General features: G+C 38.6%; 1 protein-coding gene across 9 annotated transcripts in view; it reads right to left on the bottom strand.

Moving 5' to 3' along the window:
- Window positions 1–15047, bottom strand: part of RBMS3 (RNA binding motif single stranded interacting protein 3) — an 814140-nt gene that overhangs the window by 25980 nt on the left and 773113 nt on the right. For 5 of the 9 annotated variants that reach the window (XM_055557069.1, XM_055557068.1, XM_055557066.1 and 2 more), the window contains 2 exons: window positions 7869–7949; window positions 4984–5111 (listed from right to left, as the gene is read on the bottom strand). In XM_055557069.1, the coding sequence (XP_055413044.1) occupies window positions 4984–5111; window positions 7869–7949 (209 nt within the window). Of the gene's footprint in view, window positions 1–4979; window positions 5112–7868; window positions 7950–15047 lie in introns of those variants that run through there. The other 4 variants (XM_055557071.1, XM_055557072.1, XM_055557067.1 and 1 more) reach the window with 1 other exon arrangement.

Genomic DNA, 15047 nt, shown 5'->3' with positions numbered 1-15047 from the left:
CACTATGATATTAGAAGTAAATTATAGTCAAAAACTATAAAAAAAGCACAAACACGTGGAGACTAAACAATATGTTACCAGACAACCGAAGGGCCACTGAAGAAATCAAAGAGGAAATAAAAAAATATATAAACACAAATGACAACAAAAACAGAGTTATCCAAAACCTATGGGACATAACAGAAGCATTTCCAAGAGTGAAGTTTATAGCAATACAATCTTACCTCATTAAACAAGAAAAATATGAAACAACCTAAATTTATACCTACAGCATCTAGAGAAAGAAGGACAAACAAAATCCACAGTTAGTAGAAGGAAAGGAATCATAAAGATCAGAGGAGAAATAAATGAAACAATATTTGAAAAGATAAAACTGATAAAATGTTAGACTCATCAAGAAAAAAAACGAAGAGGGCTCAAATCAATAAAGTTATAATCGAAAAGGAAGAAGTTAGAGTGGATACCACAGAAATACAAAGGATAAGCAACTACCATAAGCAACTATATGCCAATAAAATGGACAACCTAGAAGAAATGGACAAATTCTTAGAAAGGTACAATCTCCCTATATTGAACCATGAAGAAACTGAAAATATGAACAGACCAATCGTAAGTACTGAAATTGAAACTGTGACTAAAAAACTCTGAAGAAACAAAAGTCCAGGACCAGATGACTTCACAAGCAAACTCTATCCAACATTTATAGAAGACTTAATGGCTATTCTGAAACTATTCCAAAAATTGCAGAGGAAGGAACGCTCCCAAGCTCACTGTATGAGAGCAACATCACCCTGATACCAAAACCAGGTAATACCACCATAAAAACAGAAAATTACAGGCCCATATCACTGATGAACATAGATGCAAAATCATAAACAAAATACTAGATAGCAAACTGAATCCAGCAATATATTAAAAGGTCAAAAACCAGGATCCAGTGGGATTTATCTTAGGGTTTCAAGGTTTCTTTTTATATGCAAATCAATCAACAAATTGAAGAATAAGAACCATATGATCATCTCAATAGATGCAGAAAAGTTTTTGACAAAATTCAACACCCATTTATGATAAAAACTCTGCAGAAAGTGGGCGTAGAGGAAACATACCTCAACATAATGAAGTCTATAGATGAGAAATCTACTGCTAACATCATGCTCAGAGGAAATGCTTTCAGTTTCATCATTAAGATCAGTAACAAGAAAAGGATGCCCACTCCCATCACTTTCATTCCACAGAATTTGGAAGTTCTAGATATATTAGTTGGAAAATAAAAAGAAATAAAAGGAATCCACATTAGAAAATAAGTAAAACTATCACTCTTTGCAAATAAGATGATACTAAACACAGAAAATCCAAAGATTTTATCAGGAAACTACTAGAGCTCATCAGTGATTTCGTTAAAGTAGAATACAAAATCAATACCCAGAAATCTGTTTCATTCCTATATACTAATAAGGAAAGATCAAAAGGAGAAATTAAGGAAACACTTCCTTTTACCATCACATCAAAAATAATAAAATACCTAGGAATAAATTTACCTAATGAAGCAAAAGACCTGTACTCCAAAAACTATTAACACTTTGATGAAAGAAATTGAGGATGACATTAACAGATGAAGAGATATATATACACCATGTTCTTGAATTGGAAGAATCAATATTGTCAAAATTACTATGTTTCCCAAGACAATCTTGAGAGTCAATGCAATGCCTATCAAATTATCAATAGCATTTTTATAGAACTAGAACAAAAAAAAACAATCTTAAAACTTGTATGGAGACATAATAGGCCCCAAGTAGTCAAAGCCACTTTGAGAAAGAAAAAAGAAGCTGGAGGAATCAGGCTCCCTGACTTCAAACTATACTGCACAGCTACAGTGTGGTACTGGCACAAAAGCAGAAATGTAGATCAGTGGAACAGGAGAGAAAGCCCAGAAGTAAACCCATGCACTTGTGATCAGTTAATCTATGAGAAAGGAGGCAAGGCTTTACAATGGGTAAAAAACAGCCTCTTCAGTAAATGATGCTGGGAAAACTGGACAGCTACATGTGAAGTAGCTACATGTATTAAAATTATTTAATACCATACACAAAAATAACTCAAAATGGATTAAAGACAGAGATGTAAGACTGTATACTATAAAACCCTTAGCAGAAAGCATAGGCAGAACACTCAGACATAAATCGCAGCAATATCTTTTTTGGTCCATCTTCTAAATAAAATAACAGATGTAAAAAGCAAATATAAATAGAGCAACTATATGCCAATAAAATGGACAACCTAGAAAAAATGGGCAAATTCTTAGAAAGGTACAACCTTCCCATATTGAACCATTATTGTTTAATGGGACTTATTAAACTCAAAAGGTCTTGCACAGCAAAGTAAACCATAAACAGAATAAAAAGACAATGCACAGAATGAGAGAAAATATTTGCAAATGATGTGGCCAAAAAGGGATTAATTTCTAAAGTATATAAATGGCCCATGCAGCTCAATATAAAAAAGAACAAAACAACCCAATCAGAAAATGTGCAGAAGACCTACACTGGTGTTTCTCCAAAGAAGACAGACGGATGGCCAAGAGGTACATGAAAAGAGGCTCAACAGTGTTCATTATTAGAGAAATGCAAGTAACAACCACAATGAATATCACCTCACAGCTGGCAGAATGGCCATCATCAAAAGTCTAGAAACAATAAACGCTGGCGAGGGTGTGAAGAAAACCCTCTTACACTCTTGGTGGGAATGTAAATTGATACAGCCACTGTGGAAAACAATATGGATATTTCTTTAAAAACAGAACTACCATATGACCCAACAATCCCAATCCTGGGCTTATATCCAGAGAAAAGCATGGTTCAAAAACATACATGCATCCCCGTGTTCACTGCAGCTCTGCTTACAATAGCTAAGACATGGAAGCAACCTTAATGTCCATCTACAGGTGAATGGATAAGGAAGATGCATATATATACACAATGCAACATTACCCAGCTATTAAAAAGACGAAAAAAATCTATTTGCAGCAACATGCCAGAACTGGACATTATCATACTAAGTGAAGCACGTCAGAGTGAGAAAGACAAATAGCATATGATGTAGTTTAGCACAATCTAAACAAATGATAAAAATGAACCTATTTATAAAACAGAAACAAACTCACAGACTTAGTAAACTTATGGTTACCAAAGGGGAAAATGGTGGCCGGGGGAGGGATAAATTGGGAATTTGGTATGGACATATACATATACAAATTTAAAACAGATGAGGAGCAATGACCTCCTGTATAGGGAGATCTACTCAATATTCTGTGATAACCTACATGGAAAAGAATTTTAAAAAGAATAGATATATGTGTAAGTAAAACTGAATCACTTTGCTGTACACTTGAAACTAACACATTGTCATTCAACTATACTGCAATATAAAATAAAAATTAAAAACCTAATAAAAAAACCAAAATGCATTATTTGCTATAGGTATTTCCTGAAAGTTTTATATATATATAAATCATTATATAATATTGATAGTAGTAGCAGCAGTAATGATAAAATAATACTTGTATTTGTAAGGTTAAGTCATATTCTAGCACCAGGGTCCTCAACCCCCAGGTCACGGACTAGTACCAGTCCATGGTCTGTTAGGAAGCTTCATCTGTACTTATAGCCATTCCCCATTGCCCCAGAAGGGAGTGTCCAGTTGCAGGAAGACAAGCTCGGGGTTCTCACTGATTCTGCACTATGCTGAGTTGTGTAATATATGACAGTGTGATGATAATAGAAATAAAGCACACACTGAATGTAATATGCTTGAACCACCCCCCGACCACCCCTCACCACCCCCCCACCCATGAGAAACTGTCTTCCACAAAACCAGTCTCCTGTGCCAAAAAGGCTGGGGACTGTTTCTCTAGCACATTTAATTCGGAGGGTCCACTTGAGAAGTGAAACCACATACAGAAGGTGCCATTAACGTGATTAAATCTTTTAATAACAAATCGCTAAATGTGAATTGAGAGCAAAGAAAACTTATGATCAAGAAATGAGCACCACTCATTTGCACCACTCTTCTGCAAACAGGAAGAGTCTTTGGGAATTCTCTATCCAGCAGGGTTTTGACCATCACCTACAAAGTAGAACAGTTACCATGAGAGAACTTCTGTATATAGACTGAAGTTCTGTTAATTCCTTTGGTTTCCATCAAAACCACTCAAATTTTAATCTCCATGATACTCCACACAAAGCCAAGTGTACTTGGCTTTCTAAGTGACTTAAGGCTTGTCAGCAGTAATTCTGACTCCCTGATTTTTGCTTTGCCATTTAATTCCTGAATCTCTACTCCATATGGTTTTATATTTCTCCATACTCATTTTCATAAACTGTTTTGCTGGGTAAGCTTGAAGCACTCTTGCCAGGGGCATGCTCCTGTCTTCGTTTAAGAATGACGACCCCAAGAGCACAGTGCAGGCACACTGCAGTGTCAAGTGGGAACACTGCAGTTTTTCCAAAAGTATGTGTGATAGAATTGTTTTGTAAAAATGGCTACAATGCCCCTTCCTTTTGGTAGTGAATTCCTACATTATCTTTGGGGTTGGCCAGATGATTTGCTTTGGCCTATGTGACTGAAAATATGCTGGTCATCTGGGCACCTCTTGCTGTTCTCTGAATTCTGAGACTCCCATGGTCAGCGTCACCTAGCTCCATGTTATCCATCCAACAGCCATCAGACGACCGACACCCAGAAGCGGAACTGTGATGCCCAGCTGCTGTGCCCAGATGCTCACACAAGCCCAGTCAAGAGCAGGAGAAGCATTTGCCTGAAGTTCGCCCAAATGCCAACCCGCAGAATCATGAACTAAATTTTTGTTACTGAGTTTGGCTTTGGCATGGTCTCTACCACAGCTAAAGCTAGCAGATGCCACATGAGAGGGTGAAGTCCAGATGCAGGTCTGGAGGGACAGAGTTTAGCATGGCCAGCACTTACTTGGACTGTTGGTAGGAATACGCAGATGCATGCTCGCTGGCTGTGTCCACTGCTATCTGCTGCTGCTGACCACTCGTGTCCTGGGACGAAGGTGCCACTGTCTGGGGAGAGGTATCAGCCACAACACCCTGTGGAGGCAACAAGGACATAGGACCTCACTGGCTTGAGCAGAAGGGCTCCTTGTGGATGGACTGTAGGGCATATCCCTGTGCTATCTGGCACTGGGCTTGTGTGGAGTTGCACTTGGCTACATAAAGCCACAATAAATGCTAGCAGAAAAGCCACAGAACTCATCTGAGGAATTTACCTCCATGTGGCACCAAGAAGACTTGCCATCAGAAGACCCTGTAGCAGTCAAATGATCAAGAAATCATTTTGCCTGCAGTTAGAACTTTTAAACTGCAGCTGCCTAGAGCCACACTAAATAATAATTCCTTAATTAAAAAAGAGCATGCAGCATTCCTATAACAATGTATACATTTGAGCATTTTCCTGGGAATAAATTTCTCGATCTGGCAAAACCATGGACCTTACTATTAATAAAAATCTATATCCAGGTTTGGATTTTTCCTAAAAGGACATTGTCAAATATGCTTTCCCTTAAGGAATTTGATTTGCTTTATTTACTTCTATTTTTCTTGACATAAACTGGGATTCATTTAGAGGTTTCAGAAAAAGAAACAAACATCCTTAATTTTGATTTGCCCCTTCCTTTAGCCTTTTGATGGCTTCCGTTTCTCACAGATGCCAACAAGAATAGATTTCTTGAGTTGGTCTTCACTCAGAAGTTACGTTTGGTTCTGAGAAAGGTTTGGTAGTTAGTCAGCCTGGGGAGAGAATCCATATGACTACATTCTCCTGGTTGTACTTATATTATAGCCTTGGACTTCTGCAGAGATACAGGCTTTTGATCAATGTTCTGTCCTTAACGGAAGTTCCCTGAAATTGCTCCTCAAAATGTGAAAATTCTCCCTTTATGAATTCAATATTTTTTCACCCCTAATCTACTATATGGTATTACACAGTTTTCTGAGTTTCCTACCTGCATTGACTTGTATGAATACTGGTGAATTTTCAATGACTGTTTTGGCACAGAAAATGAATCAGTGCTTTCCTTTATAAGCACAACTCAAGGCAATATATCAGGGTATGCTTATATAATTCTTAGTAGTATACTTCTTTTTAAATCTCAGATTTATTGATATATTAGACTGTTTCCAATAAGCAATACTCTCAAGTGTGTCTCCTTGTTTTAGAGTCCACAAAAACCTCAAATTCTGTAGATAAGCACACACATTTGGTGTACAGATAGAGAGATGCAGGTATGTGGCAGACATCGATGCTTAAGGCCACCTATGATGTCTAGATTAATAATTTTTTCTCATGGCCTAGCTGGGTTTTGATAGCTAAATCTAGCAAAGAACATATATTTTAATCACATACTCTCGAAAATCTGAAAAGCTAATTAAAACCTCTTTAATAGTGAAACATTCTCGAGGGCTTATAGGTCTGGAACACATAAAAGATTAACTAGTTGGTCCTCCTTGGTTTCCTAAATGACACGGTACTGTCCTCTTAAATTATCTGCGCTTCCCAAATATTGGTACTAGCAAACATTGGTAACATACCAAAAACAAGCAAACAAACATACATTTTGAAAAGATCCAATTTGGTCTATCAAAATTTCACCTAATCTGTGCAGCTCCAGAGGTTGGAAGAGTCATGCTGGTCTCCCACACTGAGTGGTACCGACGTGAGGAGCGGCAACAGCTGGACTCCAGAGGAGTCCCAGCCGATGGAGGACATCCACTGTGACCATAACAGCAAATGTGCATCAGGAGAAGGAGAAGGAGGGCTGGGAGCAGGGAGACGTCTATACCTCTGAGTTCTCACCACCGTCCACATAGCTCTATGCCCCTCCTATCCAGTATCTTTCTGGCTCTGTCCAGTAAAACAGTGTATAGAGGAAATGGATTCAGCCCAGTGGAGAGACAGGAGAGGAGAAAGCTTCCAGCAAGGCCAACATGACTTTATCATTCATGGTCTGCACCAACCAGAGTGGTACAAGTTCTCCTCCTTTGTCTGTAGGATGCCACAGTCCCATCAAGGTTCACTGGTGAGAGCAGGGGTCCTTCATCTTTGGTACACAAAAGAATCACCTGGCATCCTTTAAAAATTCTCAGGTCCAGTCCACACCCTGGACCACATCAGACTCTGGCAAAAATCACTATTTAAAAAAAAAAATCTTGAAGTAATTTCAACATGCAGAAAAATTTGAGAACCACTGCTCTAATCCAGTCCTTCTTAATTTTTAATGTGCGCCTTGATCCTTAAGGGCTCTTGTGAAAATGCAAATTCTAATTCAGTAGATCCAGGTAGAGTCTGAAAGTTTGTATTTCTAACAGGCTCGCAGGTGGTGCTGCTCATGTTGGTGTAGGGAGTACCGTTGGAGTAAGAGGGCATCGGAGAACTGGCTTATTCAAAAGGCTTCAAATGTTTCCCTTCCTCTTTCTGATTGTGGCTCACATTTGATGGAGTAGTTATTTGATCTTTGGTCTTTTATCTAAGCATACCTGTGGCGGATTCATGTTGATATATGGCAAAACCAATACAATATTGTAAAGTTAAAATATAAAATAAAATATTAAAAAAAAAAGTGGCGTTCCTCTGAGACCTGGATACCAAATTTGCTTGTGTCCTGTACAAAGCAAGGCAAAGGCGTGTTCAAGTAAAGTCCATACTTTCACAGAATGAGCTTGCAACTGCAAACTTTCAAGTAGCACAACAATCACAGCTAAGGATTTGGGGGGTTTACAGTGGACCCTGGTGCTCAAGGCTGAGATTTATCTGTCCTAACCTCGTTCTGTAAGAAGAGACAGACTTACTTCAATGGAAACAGCTGTCGGAGGCACAGGCGTGTACTGGGGGATGTAGGTCCCTTGCATAGGAGCCGCGGCAGTCATGTACTGGAGGAAATCAAAGAGAAATGCAGATGAACTTGGGCATGCGGCCGGCAGGAACAGTGATAGCACATAAGACTTTTCCATGTGTGGCCCCCGCCAATGCGTGATTAAACTTAAAGTCTATTTTGACTGAAAATAATGCAGTTTCTAGCAGTATAGAATAGCCATCTCTTATTGATTCAGAACCAACAGAAGCCCACCTCTCCGACATCAGTACAAGTTCATTCTTCCCACCCCCTCATGTTGTCTTGAACATTCTACATTAGCTCCCAAACATCTCACTTTCACATCCAAAGCACAAATGCCTGCCAGGAGGGCAGGGATGACCTCTGTTTTTTTCCTCCATTTTATTGCTAGCACATAGTAGGCTCTCAACAGATTATTTGTTGAATGAATAAATCATATTATGAAAAATAATTCTTTTCTAACTAAAATAGAGGGATAATGTAAGAAATACTTATCTACCAACAATCACAATTGGCAAATGTTATCAATTCTTTTGTCATTTGATAGCTTTTTTTTATATAAATAAAGGAAATAGTGTTCCAGATCATCTTGAAATTGCCTTTTTCTCCTCCCCCCACTCCATGTCACTGACAGTATTTCCTTTTCCACTCCTTTAATTCTCTAAATTTTTTTCATCTAAATGAATGATACAATAGTTCAATCATTTTTCACTAAGTTGTAGTAATTCAGTAAAATATTCAGTAAAATATGTGTTGGGGATAACATGTATTTTGGCAACAAAAAATTGAAGACGTAGAAAAATTACATGCCCACCTCTGTAAGCACAAAGCATGGCCCATATTCCTGTTTCTATTATACATAGCCTCTGACAAGTTGAGGTTCTACTCTTTTGAGGGTGGAATCTTCCATGGAATCAACTGTATTTCTGAATTTCTAAATTTCATCTTCACAAAATTTCAGAGCCAAAATCATCTAATGAAAACAAGGCTTCTCAAAACACAGTTTCATTGAAACAATTCTTCTGGAAACGACAAGCCCATGATTCTTTATTCTTCTAAAGTCGCTACGTTCACATATGAAGGGCACCCATAAAAATGCAAAATATAAATTACAATGTTATGCATTGATAGGTACTTTCAGTATCCAAGAGGCATGATAATTCTGAATCCAGGGAAATATCTGAATGGAGATTGGCTCATCAGATGTTGTTTACTATTCATGGAGAAATAGAGCAACTCCCGACAAATGCTTCTCCATCCTAAACGAGCACTGTCCTCCTAATTCTGTTTGCTGAAAATAGTGACAACCATCGTGAAGCAACCCTAAATCAAACAAGCCGAACTGCTGCCCGTAATCCATGTGTTACTGCTGATAACAACTGCGTGCAATTCCTATCAGTACAAAAACAACCTTGTAATGTGGACTAAGGACAGCCGTTTGCAAGGCTTGGGGATATTACTAATTTAGCTTCATAGCTGAAACTTATCAGAGATTTCTGCACCCCATTCTCTGTGCTCTCACAGAGTTCATCACTCTGCTATTAAAATTGTCCAGGCTCTCATTTTCCTAAAGGCATGGACCAAGTGTTACATATGCCTGCATCTTCCAACATCCTACGCTGTGCCTGGTACTTAGAAGAATAACTGTTCAGTGGCTGAATAAAAAGGCTATGCGAAGAAAGTCTTCCGTTTCCAATTACATGTCTTGTATGCCTCTTAGCCATTGATCATTCTGAATTCTGTATAGAGACTTCCCCACCCCTATAAAGTGTTCATATAACTTTTAAATACATTAGCCCACTCAGCTCATCACTGTCCCTGTGTCCTTCAGCAGACAGTTACTCAGGGATCCAACTGCTGTCAGTTTTTCAAAAAAGTACAGACCTCTGGATTCACATTTCAGCAAATATTATTTCATATCTAGCACCCATGGCAAGTGTCTGCTTTGCCAACAAAACTGTCCCAGAAAGTGTTGGAGGTAACAGTTCCTTGGCCATTTCAGATGGGTGGTTTGCTTGTGTCCTACGGGTTTTAAGCATCCCTTAATTTACTATTACCTACGCGCCTTTTTTTTTTTTTAGAATGTTACCTCAGCTGGGGGAAAAAAAGCTTTCTGTGTTTCAGTGCATTTGAGCAATTCTGCATAATGTAGCCTCTTGGATATGACTGCGTGCGTGCTCAGTTATGTCCTACTCTTTGCAACCCCATGGACTGTAGCCCACCAGGCTCCTCTGTCCATGGGATTTTCCCAGCAAGAATACTGGGGCGGGTTGCCATTTCCTTCTCCAGGGGATCTTCCCAACCCAGGGACCGAACCCATGTCTCTTGCATCTCCTGCATTGGCAGGTGGATTCTTTTCCACTAGTGCCACCTGGAAAGGTCTCTTTGCTATAGACATAGAATTTTAAAACTGAGAAATCAGGTTTTACAGAAGCCTGCTGAAATGGCACTTTAAATCAGTCTCTCAAACTTTTTCTCTTTAGTACCTACTGATTTTGCTTAAAACTAGTACTTTAAAGAATATACTTTGGAAAAAGTTTAATCAGATATCAAAAATCCCAGTAGATGTGTAGAAAGTGGGACTATATTTTTACCGATAGAGTTAATACTCTTTGTGGCTCATGTTCTACGCTTTGGTCATGGTTTCCAAGAGGTACAACACAACAGTCAGAGGATACTCCCTCGCTGATCTTGGTATTTTTTATGCCAGAGGTAGTAATTCCAAACTTTGCAATTGTCATCAGTGACTGTGGGTGTCCTTTTTATAAGAAGGCAGTGTCTCTGGATACTGCCTGACCCACCCCTGCTCCGGTGTCCACATCGCTAAGAAGAACTTTCTGTGAATTAGACATAGGGACATGGGCTGGGGCCACACAGAGCGCTATCCATGACTTCACGTGAGAATCCACCTCACTTTCAGACCTCTTGTGCCAAACTAGGGTTCTCAAGTAGTGTAGTTAGTGGAAAGCATTTTGTGTGATTCTTTTCTATAAGTTTCTTGAAATCATGCAGAGTTATCCAAAACCTCATCTCTGTTCTATTGAGTAGAAGGAATCTGTAAATCTTCACACCTTCCGTGGCATTTGATGAGGTTATGAAAGTAGTCAAAACTGAAGTGCTTATAGTTTAAATTCTCAGTCATCTTCTCTTCAGAACAACACTGAGTTAGGCAGGATGGCTCACCCATTTTACATACTGACAAGCTGGGATATACTGTGAATGCACTCCAGTTCTGTAGGACCGAGTCCACTTTTCTGTCAACTTCATGACTTTTGAAATAAAATCCTAAGAGCTTCCATGATCATGACTGTGTGTGCGTGCTTCAGCCGCTCTGTTGCATCCGACTCTTTGTGACCCCATGGACTGTAGCCCGCCGGGCTCCTCTGTCCACGGGAGTTCTCCAGCCAAGAACACTGGAGTGGGTCGCCATGCCCTCCTCCAGCAGATCTTCCCAACCCAGGGACTGAACCCAGGTCTCATGCATTGCATGCACATTCTCTACCATCTGAGCCACCAGGGGAGCCCATGCCATGTATAATATGCCAACTTAAAAAAATAACGTTAATAATTGGAGTTCCAATTAAGAGATATAGAATAATAATGCCTTAACATTTTATCATCATTTCATTTCCATAGATTTTTAATTTTCACTTTATATTCTGAATACCTAATTTTCTTCTAGAAGAGCTACTATCCCTATGCTTATTTTATAATTTAACTTTATGCTGCTCTTCTGAACAGAACTTATAGAGAATTTTTAGTATAAATGCAATCACCTCAGTTCAATGTGTTGTATATTTTTTATTTAAAAGAAAAACCTTTCTGGTTGCTTGTTTTTTTTTGGTGTCACATAAAATCTAACAGAGCTGGAGAATGTTGTTTTAAAATTAGGGACAGGCTTATTTTAAATAAGTCAAAGCTATGGAGTTTTATACTCTGTAAGACTATTATTATCTCTCGATAAATTTTGCAGTAAAACTCTTCTGTGGTAGACATATATTTTCTAGGGTAAAGCTTCAAGATGTGACAGACTTGTAAAATTAGGCACAGGAGCTTATAGGAAATGGCTACAGCCATGTGCAAGATCAACTCTCAGCTTTAGCTAACTGGTGGAAATACCTCTGAACTCCCTCTGCAAGCATTCAGTTTGGTTTCCTTAAGACCAAAGATAAACTACAGTCAGAATTGACATTGCAGGCTGCACAAATATGGTTTAGATCTCAGTGCCTAAGACTGCTTTCTTTTTATCCAGCTAATAAATGACTAAAACCTAAGAAGGACCTGTGATATAAAAACTCTGCTGTTTGACTTCATACATTTCTGTGGATTACTTATTAAAACCAAAACAAGAATGGATGTCTATCCTTTAAGCTAATTTACTTTACTGGTTTTTCTCAAAAACTAGAAAATATCTTCCATAATTATTTCATGAGTACAACTTATTCTGGTTTTTTTTTGATAAATTTTGAATTTCTTTTTTTTTTTGATACAATGGCTGATGGAGACCATATTACAATGAGATGATATAGATACAATGGATAAATCCATATATTTCCCTGTTGGTGGCCGCTTAACGTTTTGACATTCCATGGATACGTCTTTTTTGGTAAACAGGTTGATGATTTTCACATATTCTGAAAGTACTGGGTTTTCACATGGCATATGCTGGAAACCCAAATAGCCATTTTCAAACCCACAGAATAAATTCCAGACTCCATCACTTGTTCCAAGAAGTCTAGACACTGCATCACCAAGATAGTTACATGAAGAGAGAAAAAAAATGATGAAGTTAGAGAGGAATTGTGTTTTTACTTATTTAATTTAGAACAAAATATTTCTGTTACTATGGACTCGTTGATTATTTCTGAAGAAACAAAAAAGTGAAAACTCCAAATTTTTAGTTCCTGATTTACTTCCCTCCCAAAGCAAAATAAAATTTTATAAAGTTTTATATAGTTCCTGATGGCAAACTTTTCCTTTTACTTATCTGTACAGCAAAGGGAATCCCCACATTTCAATTTTTGAAATTTCCTAAAATAATCAAACTTGCTCATTTGAGGTTATTGTTATATTATGTAGGTTCTTCAATGGGTGTGCCTAGTCCTTGCTATGTAAAGTGAGTTAGTTGCTCAGTGGTGTCTGACTCTTTATGACCTTGTCCATGGAATTCTCCAGGCAAGAATGCTGGAGTGGGTTGCCATTTCCTCCTCCAGGGGATCTTCCTGACCCAGGGATAGAACCCAGGTCTCCCACATTGCAGGATCCTTTACCATGTGAGCCAGTTCTTGCAATAACACTCAAAAATCAGTGTAACAGAGTTCAGCAAGATTAGTTGTTTAGGTCTTATCAAACTCAGATAGTCACTGACAAGGATAGAGGGAAGGCAGTTAAACAGAGAAAGCAGAAATTGGTACTGGATGATGCTAACAGCCTGAGGCATGAATCACTGTTGGGACCATCTAATACAAAGTTTGCTTTCACAAAAGAAGCTGGAGGATAAAGGAAATAGCCTGAGTGGCTTGGGGGAGGCACAGAGTTACATTAGGTCAAGGTACTCCTAATACCTGAGTTCCGACAGTTATACTGCTTGGATTTGCAAAATTCTGTCATCTTAGAACTGGGGAGAGAATTAGTATCATTTCACTCGCTTACATTGGCTAAGAAGTAAAAGCTGCCTGGAGTATAATTCTAGGAATGTCTTCTAAGTCTCCGTGTCACTTGAAGGATGAGAGACAGTCTGCAGAGAGGAAGAGAGCTGAAGAGGGTCTCCCTGAAAGGGCAAAGTGCCCCCACCCACTAACGAGGAACTCAGGGATGGACTCCGATGTGGACGTCCACCGCTCAGTGTTTCCTCTGCTCTGCCACTCCTGCCAATGAGACGCTGGCGAGTAAAGTGGGACCCCACATAAAACGCTGATAGTGTATGTTTTGGTAATGTTTTATGTTAGTTTCAATTTAAAGCCTCTTGACTTTTAACTAGTGGAGGTACAAAGTAGACAGCTATGAGTGATAAAATAATTATCCCGAAAGACTAGGTAGATGTGAATACAGATAGCAGCACAGACTTCGCCTACTAGAAGTAGGAGTTCCTGAAGAGGAGAGAAAAGGAGACCAGTTAGCGAGCTTGATAGAAATGGGAGCCCAGAGTATATAGCCTACATCATCCTATATAGTTCACCAGAACAGTTACTAAGCATAACCCAGAGAGGTGTGCATTAAACTATTTGACAAAAAATACAGATGGTCATTGTTGAATCTGGAGTGAGGCCCATTTATTGCTGCCAGACAGCAAAGAAAGAGACAAGGAAGAATCTTGGAGGGTTGGTTTTTTTTTTTTAAATGGGAAACTTATAAAACTCTACCCACTGAACCACAAGGAGAGGCAGTCATCCCCGCGTGATCACAGGCTATGGAGGCCTTCAACTGTGTGGAAAAAACAATCTTCATGAATGTACTGGAAAAAGCCAAAGCCCGTTAAGTTTGAGCACATGCACAGATCATTGTGGTAGCAACAAAAGTAAAAGAGAATACTACAGAAATTTAGCTGATTAAGAAACTGTGTCTTAAAATTTGAACTTGAAACAACTGTGTAGATGTCGTGAGTTCCTTCCTCCCCTCTCTTCAATAACTTTTTTGTGTGTGTGATGGGTATCACAAAATGTAGAGAAAGATAAGACTGATTTTGTGAACCACAAGGACCACTCAGGAGATAAAGATAAGAAAGTCGGATTAAAAACTGGGAACTAGAATGGAGGCACCTATAAAAGCATATTCACAGTGGAGTAGCAGGAATGCAAGCCTCCCTGGGCTTAGTAGAGAGGGGAGGTGAGTAGAAAAATAGTAAAGAATATTATGAGCAAACTTATGTCAATACATTTGACAGCTGAGATAAAATACACATATTTGCTGAACAGCACAATTAAGATGGATGCAAAAAGAAATAAAAATCTGCATCATTCTACATTTATTATATAAAAAAAATGAATTAGAAATCCAAAACATTCCGAAAATAAAATCTTCAGCTTCAACTGGGTTCTCTAGAGAATTTTTCAAACATTTAAGGAATAAATAGTACCAATCTTGTATAAATTCTTCCAGAGAATACTAAAGGAGGAGGACTTCACTCATGAAGTTA

Source organism: Bubalus kerabau, chromosome 20 (assembly GCF_029407905.1).
Source record: "Bubalus kerabau isolate K-KA32 ecotype Philippines breed swamp buffalo chromosome 20, PCC_UOA_SB_1v2, whole genome shotgun sequence".
NCBI classification, from domain to species: domain Eukaryota; kingdom Metazoa; phylum Chordata; class Mammalia; order Artiodactyla; family Bovidae; genus Bubalus; species Bubalus kerabau.
This window is presented reverse-complemented; position numbering and strand designations above follow the sequence as displayed.